This window comes from Panthera uncia, assembly GCF_023721935.1.
Source record: "Panthera uncia isolate 11264 chromosome B3 unlocalized genomic scaffold, Puncia_PCG_1.0 HiC_scaffold_1, whole genome shotgun sequence".
NCBI classification, from domain to species: Eukaryota; Metazoa; Chordata; class Mammalia; order Carnivora; family Felidae; genus Panthera; species Panthera uncia.
In genome coordinates this window covers 52,780,938-52,793,742 of record NW_026057582.1, presented here as the reverse complement: position 1 = coordinate 52,793,742, position 12,805 = coordinate 52,780,938, and the positions used below count along the sequence as shown (strand labels likewise).

The window sequence follows — 12,805 nt, the reverse complement described above, 5'->3', positions numbered from 1 at the left end:
TATACAACTTCATTAGGTTAAATACCTGTTCATGTGGGCAGGACCATACCCACCAATGGCATATATCATTCCATCCAACACAGCTGCAGCAAAACAACTTCTTGTTGTAGTCATTGGTGCCACATGTTGCCATTTTCTTAATTTAGGAATATACTTCTCTACAGATTGTAAGTAAGATTGTCCATCATAACCACCTAATGCATAAAGTTCTCCTGCAAGTACTACTACTCCAAGGGTACTTCGGCTCTCATTCATTCTCTCGAGAGAAGTCCAGGTATTTGTATCAGGATTCCAGCATTCTACTGAATTTTCATGTTTTCTGATAGTGATGCCAGGACGCACATTAGTTTCAATACCACCTATAACATACACTTTTTGGTCTAAAACACATATTCCAAATTCATAGCGAGGAATGTTTAGGGGTGCCAAACCAATCCAAGAGTCATTCTGAGGAAAGTACATCTCCACACTAAAGAATAAGCAGAAAAAATTAAATTTTAAAAATCAAAATGGCTCAAAAACAAAAATGTTTAAACTCTTTAATAATCAGGGATGTGCAAATTGAAACAACAAACCATGACACACTTTCCAGACTGGCCAAAATTAAAGTCAGATAATAGTAACTGTGGGCAAGAATGTGAGCAAGAAATGCATACTCTGTTGGTTAGCGTGTAAACAGGTTAAACTATGCTGGAAAACAATTTTACATTACCGGGTAAAATTGAAGATACACAAATGCTCTGACTCAGCAGTTTCATTCATATGGATCTACGCTACTGAATGCCTGTTATAGCCAGTTTTGCACCCGGACATATGTACAGAGATGTTTACAGCAGCACAGCACAATCATCCATCAAAAGGAAAATGGATAATTAAGATGTGGTATATCCACCCTATGACTGAATAACTCCACTCCTAGATATATACCCAAGAGAAATACACACATGTATATATATGACGTTCATACCAGCGTAACAGTCAACAAATGGAAACAATTCAAATGTTCATCAACCATAAAACAGATAAATTGTGGCATATCAGAGAATACAACAATGAAAATAAATTATAGGTATGTGTAACAGGAATGCATCTTACACATAAATAATGTCATGGGAAAGAAATCCAATTCAAAAGGATACATTCTGTATAGTTTCATTTATAACAAGTTCAAAAACATTTCTAATTTCTGGATTAGAAATGAGGATAGTGGTTACCTTTAGGGAGGGCAAACTCCAGGGTGGTTTCTGGTGTCGATCATATTCTTTCTTGAACTGGTTTGTGACATTCACTTTGTGACAGCTCAGTGAGCTGTTTGCTAGGGAATCTGTGCACTTTTCTGTATGTATGTAACACTTTACCTAATTTTTATATTTAACATGTTCATTGCAGAAAGAAAATATATTATATCCATATACTGTAATACCATACACCAATGAAACTAAGTGAACTACTGCTTCGTGCAATCTCACAGGTGAATTTCATAAATTTACTATTTAGTGAGAAAACACATCTCTGAAGAATATATATGCTGCATTTAGATAAAAATGTGTAAAACCTAATGCTATATTGGGGCACATAAATATGTAGCAAAATTACAATGCAAGGCAAGGAAATATACAGAAAATTCAAAACGGTGGTTATTTCTAGGGGAAGAAAGGAGATGCACCAAGGAGGGACAGGAGGGACACAAGGGAATTTAAAGGTATTGTTAACAGTCTATTTCTTAAGCTGGCTGATAGGTACTTGGGTTTTTATTCTTTATATCCTGCATGCTTATTATATATGGCCTCTTGCAAGTATACACATTTCATTTCAATGCCTCCAAACTCAATAGTGCAATGGCATAAAAATATGTTTTCTATTCAGTATGACCAAAGAACATTCATTCATTCAACAGTCATTGAATGCCTATATACAGTTTTGTTATATTGTTTGTTTTAAAAATATGAACTTGTTCCAATGAGAATGATACATCAGGGAATTATTTGACCTTAATGAGAGCAGTTTCAGTGGGGTGGTGTGGCCAAGTCTTGACTGGAGTGGTTCAAGAGAGAATGGGAGGTGAAGTGAAAACAGTGGATATCAACAACTTTTCTAAGGATTTTACTATAAAGAGTAAAACAGACACGAAGCAGTTACAAGGACGAGCAGAGAAAGACCATGGAATTCAGGGAAGATTGATTTAATCTGGGAACTTAAACCAAAGCATGTCTGCATGCTGATGGCAATGATGCAGTACAACGGGAGAAGGCGATGTAAGAGAGAGAGAGGGGATACATGCAAGAGCAGAGTCCTTATGTAGAGGAGAGGAATGGAAGCTAGTAAGTAGAGAAATGGAGGGAATGGTCTTAGAAGTAACTTGGTGGATCTGGAGATCAGAAAATGAGGTAGTTCTCTTCTGATTGCTTGTATCTTCTCAGTAGAGTAAGAGATAAAAGTCATGAGCTGAGAGTTGGAAGGTGAGGGTTGGGGGGTTTGGATGTTTTCATGCAGAGAAGAGAAGGTATAAAACAGTCCTCGAAGGGAGTGAAAGAGCAAACTGGTTAGGGAAAGTAAAGGGGTTGCTGAGAGTGCTAAGGGCCCCAAGTGACACAACTTAAGATGGGTATTATGTGTGCTTCACTGCTCAGGTGCAGCCAGGGCATAAGTAGAGAACTAATTTTAACTAGATGAGTATGATGGAAGGAAAGAAGGGCAAGGGAGCCATGAGTGTATTCAAAGGATGATGACAATGATGTTCCTGGAATCTAAGCTGGGTAAGGAGTGAAGTTGAGGACACTTAGTGATTGGTGAGCAATAAAGTTTTCTGATTATAGGGCCAAAGGATTAAAAGTCTTGAGGTGACAAAAAGTAATTGCAGTAGATGTACTGAAATAAATAAGCTGGCAAGAAATAAATAAGCTGGCTAGTCAGAGACTGGAATGTGTGAAACCAAGATTTTGAAAGTTTGAAGTCACTGGTAATGACAAAGTTGAAAGGATGATCATGAGAATAGGTGCCGAAGGTAAGGCAGAAAAGACTGTTAGAAGTGAGATCAAGGAGAGAGGCAAAGTTGTTGAATAACTGTGGATCATACTACGGGGATGATGAAATCAACAAGAATGTAAGCCAGCTATAAAAATCTTTACTAAATGTAGTTACTAAAGGGACAGCAGATGTTGACAATAAGAAGGGATATCGAATGATATCACCCAATGGCAAACACTTGGAATGAGTTGAGGTTTTTGAGAGAAGGGAAATGAAAAAAAATTGGATATGAGGAACAAAGAAAACACTTACTCAACCTTTAGGACCTGTGATACATGAGGTATGGGAAAACAAAACGGTTTTGAGAGGGCTCTGGCAAAAACAGTATCCGTAAGCATCAGTCATATTTCAGAGTAAGAAGTTAAAAATAAAGATTTTTCTTATGATTGAATATGAATTCTATAGGACATGGCAGACAGCTCTGAGGAGTCAAAAAAAAGAGGGCTGGGCAATAAAGTTAAATTAGATGATATACAGAACCTACAATAACGGTGCAATAAAAATTCTATTTGGGTTATGTGCCAGGTTCCTAGCAGAGAGCTCCTAAACTTAATTTCCTGAGTGATAAGAATATCTTTTGTTTTTTATAATGAGCCCCTTTCAACCACACTTGAGTTTATGCTACTGAGGTGGCTACAAGTGGCCACCTAGATAGCTTCAGCATGGGAGCGGTAGCCAGAGGTACCAACCATGTAATTAACAGTCTGGAGGTTGAGCTCAATCACCAATGGCCAATGATTTAATCAATCATACCCTTATAACAAAATCTCTATTACATTCCCTAAACAATGGGGTTTAGAGAGCTTCCAGGCTGATGAGTACATTGAAATGCTGGGGGGAAATGGGGTGGGGGTGGTGGAAAAGGTGGTGGGATGCCCAAAGAGGGCATGGAAGTGCTGTTCTTCTCTTCACCACACCTTGCTCAATGTCTCTCTTCCATTTGGTTGTTCCTCAGTTGTATCCTTTGTAATAAGCTAGAAATAGTAAATAAGTACTTTCCGGAGTTCTCTGAGTCATTCTAACAAATTATCAAACTCGAGGGGGGTGTTGTGGGAACCCCTGAATTTTCAGTCCTCCATACAGAACTGTGGGTAGCCTGGGCATCCCCTTTTGTGGCTAGCATCTTAAGTGGGAACAGTCTTCTGAAACTATGCCTTTAAGCAGTGGGGTCTGGGCTGACTCTGGATAGTGTCAGAATGGAATTACTGGACCCACAGTTAGTGTTGGAGAACTGGTGTAAGAAAAAAACCTCTCAATGATAACAAGAGTTCAGCTTTGATGATGGATTTTCAGAGATGATTTTTCTAGGTAAACAGAGATACAAGATATAAAGGCATTAGTTCTTATAATCTTTGAGGACAAATGAATAATTAGTTGTAATGAGAGCTTCTTTGTTGGAATTTGACCTGTAACTTAGAGCACTGAGGTGAGTGATGCCATGAGTGGTGTGGCTAAAAGTCCATGTAACATTTAATGTATTTGCATAATTAGTCAAAAACACTTTTAATGTACTGCCATCCTTATGACACCCTGTGTAAATAGAAACAACACTGTTCTCAGAGCTTCCTGAGAACTTCCTTAAGCTACCTACCCAGTCTCCACTTCCCTCTTTTGCAGACCTCCTTCCTTTACTAGTTAAAGGGAAAAACAAGCTACTAGATAGTATCTATCTTAAACCCCTTCTCCTTCTCCCACCCCTCCCCACTCCAGCAAACTTATCCTCATTTCTGGTCTTGGAACATAAAGGAGTTTCTCTTTCTTATACTTAAAACCTACCTTTGCTTTTGGTACCAACCCCTTCCTATCTCCTTTAAACTCTTGCTCCATCAGCAACCATTCCTCTGTCCTGTACCTTTACCTTACCCCTCTTTACTGGCATCTGACAGAAACATACTCATGTCTCTCTCTTCCAGAACAAAATAAACAAAAACTTCTCTTGACTCTATCATTGTGCTTGCCTTACCTCTCTCAACTCAGCCAAGATTGTTAAGTCTTCACAGTTTATTTCCTTATTTTTTAAACACAGCTCAATCTGCTATGATGTAGCATTTCTACAATTATGCTGAAATCAATCCACCAAAAGTCACAAATGTTCCCCATATAGTCAAGTCTAAGAGCCACTTTTCTATCTTTATCTTTCTGGAACTTTCTTTAGCATTTTACATTTTTAGTCACATTTCTTCCTTCTTGATACATTTAAATTGCTTGGATTTCATGATACTATCCTCTCTTTTTTTTCCCTCATTTTTAATTTTTTTTTTAAGGCTGTTAAGGCTGACTTTATTTTTTTTTAAATTCAAGTTAGTCAACATACAGTGTATTCTTGGCCTCAGGAGTAGAACCCAGTGAATCATCCCTTAAATAGGACACCCAGTGCTCATCCCAAAATGTACCCTCCTAATGCCCATCACCCAACCACCCCATCCCCCCACCAACTTCGCCTTCAGCAACCCCTAGTTTGTTTTCTGTATTTAAGAGTTTCTTATGGTTTGTCTCCCTGTTTTTATCTTATTAAAAACAAAAAAATAATGACTATTCTCTCTTGATTCTCTGGCCTCTAAGACTGTTCCTGTTGCCCTCATCTTGATTAGTGTTCCCCAGAGGTTCATTTATGAACCAATCTTTTTTCCTTTCTCTGTTTTTAATGGGCAGAAAGAAGGAACATTTAAGCTAGTCCAGAAGACTTCATGGTTTTAATTTATACCTCTAAATGTTACTACATGCCAATAACTTACCATTTCCAGTTCTGATCTCTTTGTTGAGCTTTGCAATCATGTCCAGCTAGTGGGACATCTTTCACTTGGATATTTAATAGGCACTCCGATCTCAGTGCCTATTAGTTTCCCCTCTAAAATGGCTCCTCTTCCTATATTCTCTCTCTTGGTATACATTTATCTAATATCTAACCAAGAAATCAAACTCATCTTGGCCATCCCCTCATATCCATTCAACTAAATCTTGTCAGTCTCTCTTAAAACATTTTTTAATTAATGCCCCCTTCTCTAACTTTGCTACTTCTACCCTAATTGAGGACCTCATAATCTCTTGCCTACACTTTTATAATAACCTCTTTCCTAATCACTCAGATACTAATCCTGGCCTCTCAATCTTTCTTCATAATGCAGTCAAAATGATCTAATATATGAATCTGATCATTGCACTACCCTTCTTAGTTTTTTGACCCACTTAAGAAAAATCTCTTCATCATGGCACATAATACATTCTTTACTTGGTCCATACTGACCACTGTCTACCACTTGCTGGTTAGACCTTTGAACTTTATTTTATTTTTAATGTTTTTTTTTCTTTTCTTTTTTAAGATTTTATTTTTAAGTAATCTCTACATCCAACATGGGGTTCAGACTTACAACCCCAAATTCAACAGTTGCATGTTCCACTAACTGAGCCAGTCAAGTACTGAGCCAGTCAAGTACCCCTGATCTTCAAACTTTATATTCTGGAATACCAAACAGCTTTTTTTTTTTTTTTTTTTTTTAATATTTTAATTATTTATTTATTTTTATTTGAAAGAGAGAGAGAGGGAGAGAGCAGGGAAGAGGGGCAGAGAGAGAGAGAGAGAGAGAGAGAGAGAGAGAGAATCCCAAGCAGGCTCTATGCTCAGTGTGGAGCCTGATGTGGGGCTCGATCCCCCAACCCTGGGACCATGACCTGAGCCAAAATCAAGAATAAGACACTCAACTGAGTCACCCAAGGGCTCCCTCCAAACAGCTTTCAGTTTTCTGCACACCCTATACTGTCATCCCATTGCACTGTGTCTTTGTATACTTCCTGTGATGCCCCTGCTGTCTTTTGCTTGGGTCTTGCTTAGCCTTCAACACAACTTGGACGTTAACTTCTCCACAATATCTTCCCTAAATCCTCCAAGTGGGATAAATGCCTTTCCTTAACATTTCCATGGGATTATTTTAAACACTGCATTAACACTACATATTACAATTACCTATTTAAATATTTGTCAAATAAATAAATATTTGTCTCCTTAACTAAATTATAAATCTGTTAAAGATCCATTACCCAGCATAGTGTATCTGATGCACTGTGTCTACACTATTTTTGCAGAAATATATTGAATAATTACTTAGATTGATTCCACTGTTTCCATAGTTATAAATCATACTGCAATAATACTAGCTTAGGGCAAATGACATTAAAAATTTTTTTTGACAGATTGTATGATGAAAGATTACTGGGTCTAAACACATCAACAGTTCTTATAACTCTTCAAAAATTTATGTCTATTTTTTAAGTTTATTTTGAGAGAGAGAGAGAAAAGGAGAGGGGGAGAAAGAGAGAGAGACATAGAGAGAGACTGGGTGGCGAAAGGGCAGAGAGAGAGAGGGAGAGAGAAAGAATCCCAAGCAGGCTCCATGCTCAAACTCACGAGCCGTGAGATCATGACCTGAGTCGAAACCAAGAGTCGGAAGCTTAACCAGCTGCACCCTTATGTCTATTATTTTTAATATTTGAGAGACCAAGAGGCAACTGGTCGAGAATTTTTACCAGGTAAATTCACACTTGGAATTTTCTGTCATGACATTTAACTAATATGGTTTACTTTATGCCAATAATTAATGCCTTTAACAATAAGAGTAAATAATTTTTATAGTCACTATAACTAATGTTCTACCTACAGCCCAATCTCTACGATACTAGCTTTAGACTATGCAATTAACTTAATTTTAGACAATTAAAATGCACAGTAAGACTTTTTAAAAGATACAGATATATCAGTTGACACCGCTAAAACATCAAGTTTCCTATCACTGGACAGGAAAAAAAGCAATCTACCAAATTTTTGAAAATGGCCAGAAAGAAATCCATATTATCAAACACGAAAGTTTTCATGAAGCATTCCCATTCAAGGGTAATGCAAAGGTAACATCCTGCTATATTTTCAATACATAAAGGTTACTTGTATAATGCTCTAAATCAGAGGACTTTTGTAAATAAAGGTTTGTTGGAAACCCAGTCACCTCATTTGTTTATGCACGGTCTATGGCTGCACTCACTACAATGGCAGAGCTGAGTAGTTATGACAGACACCATCAGCCCATGAGGGACTTTTGTAAATAAAGTTTTGTTGGAAACCCAGTCACCTCATTTGTTTACGCACTGTCTATGGCTGCATTCACTACAATGGCAGAGCTGAGTAGTTATGACAGACACCATATGGCTGCAAAGTCTAAAATATTTACTATTTGGTTCTTTATAAAAAAAAAAAATCTGACAACTCCTACTGTAAGTTATTAGAAAAGAAAACACTCTTTACTTCTGTCATTAAAAAATATTCACACCAAAGAAAATAAATATGGAAGCCTATGATTTGTATTGGTATCCTACTTTTTCTTACTTCTTTGGTGGTTCTTCTAATTAATGGTATTCATTCAAACCCACTATAGTCCCCAGTCTGCCCTCATCAAAAATTCCTAGCTCTCCTCTTTAGCATCTTCTGTTATAGTTAGCAATAATAAATCCCTGCTGACCTCGTCAAATAATAACATAAAAAGTTTCACAAATTAAAAGAAAAAAAAAAAAAGACATAAAATGGTAGAAAAGTAACCAAAATGGATAAAGTTTGTGCAGAGAGGGCTTCGGGGAAGGTTGTTGTTAATAACTGGGAGTGTTGAAGAGAATGGATGACAATGTGATTGAAACAATCAGGAAAGTGTTTTAGGAAGAATGGAAGAAATAAAAAGAAGCAAAGAAAGCAAATAGTAAAATCAAACTTGTAAAAAATATAGAACATTAGCATACTTAGAGAGCATAAAATCTTTTAGTATCAATCATTTAAGAAAGCTTTCTATTTACCTGTCCAAACAGGCAAATAGTCCAGATTTTCCTCCTACTGCACAAAGTACTTTGGGAGCACAGCGAGGTCGTGTCATCAGGACTGTCTGATGAGAAAGTCTATGTTCAGGCATAAAGTGGTACTTTAGGGCTTCATTCAAAAGATGTTTACAAGTGCGATCATCACGAATAAGATGATTTGCTTCATATAGTCTAGTAAGAAACTTAACACTCAGCAATGGTAATCTCACACTGTTAAGTAGCTGTGCTAAGTATTTCTGACGTTCTTGTACATCATACTTGATCCAAGACTCAAGTGCGTAAAAAACAGTCTCTTCAGTAGCTACATTCAAACAGTCATTGGAAACAATTTCATCCAAATCAGCATGTGTAAGTTCAAAAAACTCTTCAGTCTGGCAAACGGCTTCAAAATTCTGGCATATGTATTTAGTAGCTGCCAAATAAAGGTCATGACAACCATATGTCTCTGCAAAACGAGAAATTCCAATACAATTACCAGGATCAAGCTGGCTTTCAAGAAATGCACAACATTCTTTTAGGACAAGCTTTATCTGGAGTAGGTTTGCTGCTGGAAGGAGAGATTCAACTGTGTCCTGCGAAATAAAAACAGTCCCGGTATAGGCATACTCCACAATGGCCTGGAGAGCAGTTTCATCAATGCACTGAAACTCAACCTCACTGTTCTCTTTTTCAGAAAGGTTTCCAGTGAACATAGCTTTGAAATATGGGCTGATGCTGGCAAGTACCACTTTGTGAGCATGGATTTTAACATCACCTACTCGAAGAACGATGTCACAGAGTTCGTGATGTTGACGAAGAAGATTCAAGCCCTGCAGAAGTTGTTCAGAATGTAAGTGGGTTAAGTTAGCAAGCATGTAGGTCGGGGATGTGTGGTCCATCTATGGAAAAACAAAAAGCATGAACAGTTATTTCAAAATGATCTTGCTAATATGGTTGATTCCTTTTTCAAATAGTATAAAATTAGCAAAATTTGTTTACTGGTCTGTTTGTTGGTTTTTTAATACTTTGTACTAAATACTAGACAGAAGCTTTTAGAGGTAGAAGGGATATTACCAATCATATAGTTCAACTTCTATATCATAAATATTAGGAAACAGAGGCCCAAAGGTTATGTGTGTGATATGTCCCAAACCGCAAAGGTCTCTTGACAATGGACTTTTGGACTACAACTATGCCAACTCTTCTGTTTCCTTTCATTAAATTCAAGTCTGAGTTACCACTGAGACAAATTACAAATGTAAAAATGCTTAAAGGAAAATGAGTTCTGAAACAATGCTAGTAGGTTTTTGGCTATTTTATCAGGAATAATATCAATGCCTACCAATCTAATCAACAGATGCTTTAGTTGGAAAGAAATTCTATGTTAACACACATTTTAGTCAACAATTCAATAATTACTTTGATAAAGGGTGCTGAATTTAACAAAGCTATTACTATCAACCAATTGAATGACAATAAAAATTAATGTGAGTACAATTTGATGCTCTATAGTGAAGGCAATTAGGCTCACCTACTCATCTACACCATATCTACTCAACTCTTCACCATAACTTTAGATCATATTCAATCAATCTTCTTGCCACTTTGTACGTCTGGAAGATGAACAATAAAAAACAGGAAAAAAGAGACAGAGGAGAATAAAAGAAGAAAAAGAAGCAATAGGGATTGCGGTAAATTGAATAATGGCTCCCAAAAAGATATCCACATCCTAATCCCTGGAACCTTTGAATGGTACTATCTGGCAAAAACAACAACAACACTGCAGTTATAATCAAGGATTTTGAGATGGGGATATTATCTACTGGATTATCCGGGTGGGCCCTAAATGCAACTTGTAAGAAGACTGTAGATTTGACACAGAAAGAAGAAAGAAGGTAATATGACCACAAAGGCAGGGACTGGAATGAGGCAGCCACAAACCAAGTAATAACTGGTAGCCCCCAGAGGCTGGAAGAGGAAAGGAACATATTCTTTCCCTAGAACTTCCAGAGGGAGCATGGTCCTGCCAACACTTTAATTTCAGCACAGTGATAACTAATTTCGGACTGTGGAAGAATAAATTTCTGTTGTTTCTTTAAAAGGTTATTATTTTGAGAGCGAGAGAAAGAGAGTACGAGCAGGGGAGGGGCAGAGAGGGGGTAGGGAGAGAGAGAATTCCAATCAGGCTCCATGCTCTCGGAGCCCGATGAGGAGCTTGCTCCCTCAAACTGTGAGATCATGACCTGAGCCAAAATCAAAGAATTGGATGCTTAACCTAAATCAAAGAGTTGGGCATCCAGGTGCCCCTGAATTTCTGTTGCTGTAAGCAACTGAGTTTGTTGCAACTTGTTACCTAAAAAATTAATACATGGACACTTCAGAATGGATTTTTTTTTAAAAATATATGTGTGTGTGTGTGTGTGTGTATATTTTTTTTTTATTATTTTTTTTTTATTTTTATTTATTTTTTTTTTGAGAGAGAGAGACAAAGAGAGACAGAGTGTGAGCAGGGAAGAGGGAGAGAGAGAGACAGGGGGACAAACAATCAGCAACAGGCTCCAGGCTCTGAACTCTCAACACAGAGCCTGACACGGGCCTGAACCCAAGAACTGTGAGATCATGACCTGAGCTGAAGTCCAACTCTTAACCGACTGAGCCACCCAGGCATCCTTCTTCAGAATGGATCTTAGCAGCTGCTTAGAAATATGAACTGCTTTGTTCCTATCTCATTCACACTTCAAACATAAGTTATTGGGATAATAAAAAAGTAGAAGATTTGATTCCAATTTTTAAAGAATTACCAAATAAATCAAAACATTCCAAACCAATATCAATACAGGTAGGACTGGGAGAGTATAGCACTTTATTCCTATGCATTTTTAAGTGGAAATATCCAAATATTGAAACTTTTATCTTCATCAAGAACTTCATCATTTCACACTTGTTTCAAATAAATTTTAAATCCATTAACAAATTATGGTAACAGGCCACCTAACAGCTGGTATCATTGACCTCCACTTCTGATCTCTCCAAATAATCCCCCACACATCTAACAGAATAATGCCAATCATGGTATGAACAAGTCTCAAGAAATTTCTGGAAAAAAAAATTCTGTGTCTTCCAGTAGGTACTTTATTCCAGAACAGAAAATTGGTAAGAAGACAGCAGCCATAGGCATACGGTTAGATCTGGATCTGTTCTTTTACTTACTATAGGATTGACCTTTTAATCTATTTAACTCCCTTTAGTCTCAGTTTACTGGAAAAAATTAGTATTTTGACTAAAAAGTGAAAAATGAACAACAGGAATGGAAAACATACAGAAAACAAGTGAAAAGATTAAAAAGCAGTCTTAAGCTACTTTACATCTAGTTAACTTCTCTCATCTTCATTTTTCTGATCTATAAAATGAAACATTATACCTGAACTATATACCTCACATGGTTTTTGAGGGTCAAATTAGATATTGCACATGAAAACGCAATAAACTTTTAAGAGTTACAAGTACAGGGTATTATGGTGAGGGAACAAAAGGCGAACAGCATCAGGAAATAAAAAGGACCTTGGAAATATAAGATAATGAGTTTTAGTCTGAACTAGGTCACATACTGTTACATGGAATCAATACATTCCTTAATCTAAATATTAATTTTTTCATTCATAAAAGAATACCTCCACCTGAAAAGGTTATATGAAAATGTTTTCTTAAAGTTGTTTTTTTTTTTAATGTTTATTTATTTTTGAGAGAGAGGGAGAGACAAAGTGTGAATGGGGAAGAGGCAGAGAGAGAGGAAGACACAGAATCCGAAGCAGGCTCTAGGCCCTGAGCTGTCAGCACAGAGCCCGATGCGGGGCTCCAACTAGTAAACCATGAAATCATGCCCTGAGCTGAATTCGGATACTTAACCAACTGAGCCACCAGGCGCCCTTTTTTTTTTTTTTTTTTTTTT

General features: G+C 37.1%; 1 protein-coding gene across 6 annotated transcripts in view; it reads right to left on the bottom strand.

The window, feature by feature from the left end:
- KLHL28 (kelch like family member 28) overlaps positions 1-12,805 on the bottom strand; it is a 36,037-nt gene that overhangs the window by 8,248 nt on the left and 14,984 nt on the right. For all 6 annotated transcript variants that reach the window (XM_049612864.1, XM_049612865.1, XM_049612861.1 and 3 more), the window contains 2 exons: positions 8,857-9,755; positions 26-469 (listed from right to left, as the gene is read on the bottom strand). In XM_049612864.1, the coding sequence (XP_049468821.1) occupies positions 26-469; positions 8,857-9,755 (1,343 nt within the window). The remainder of the gene's footprint in view (positions 1-25; positions 470-8,856; positions 9,756-12,805) is intronic.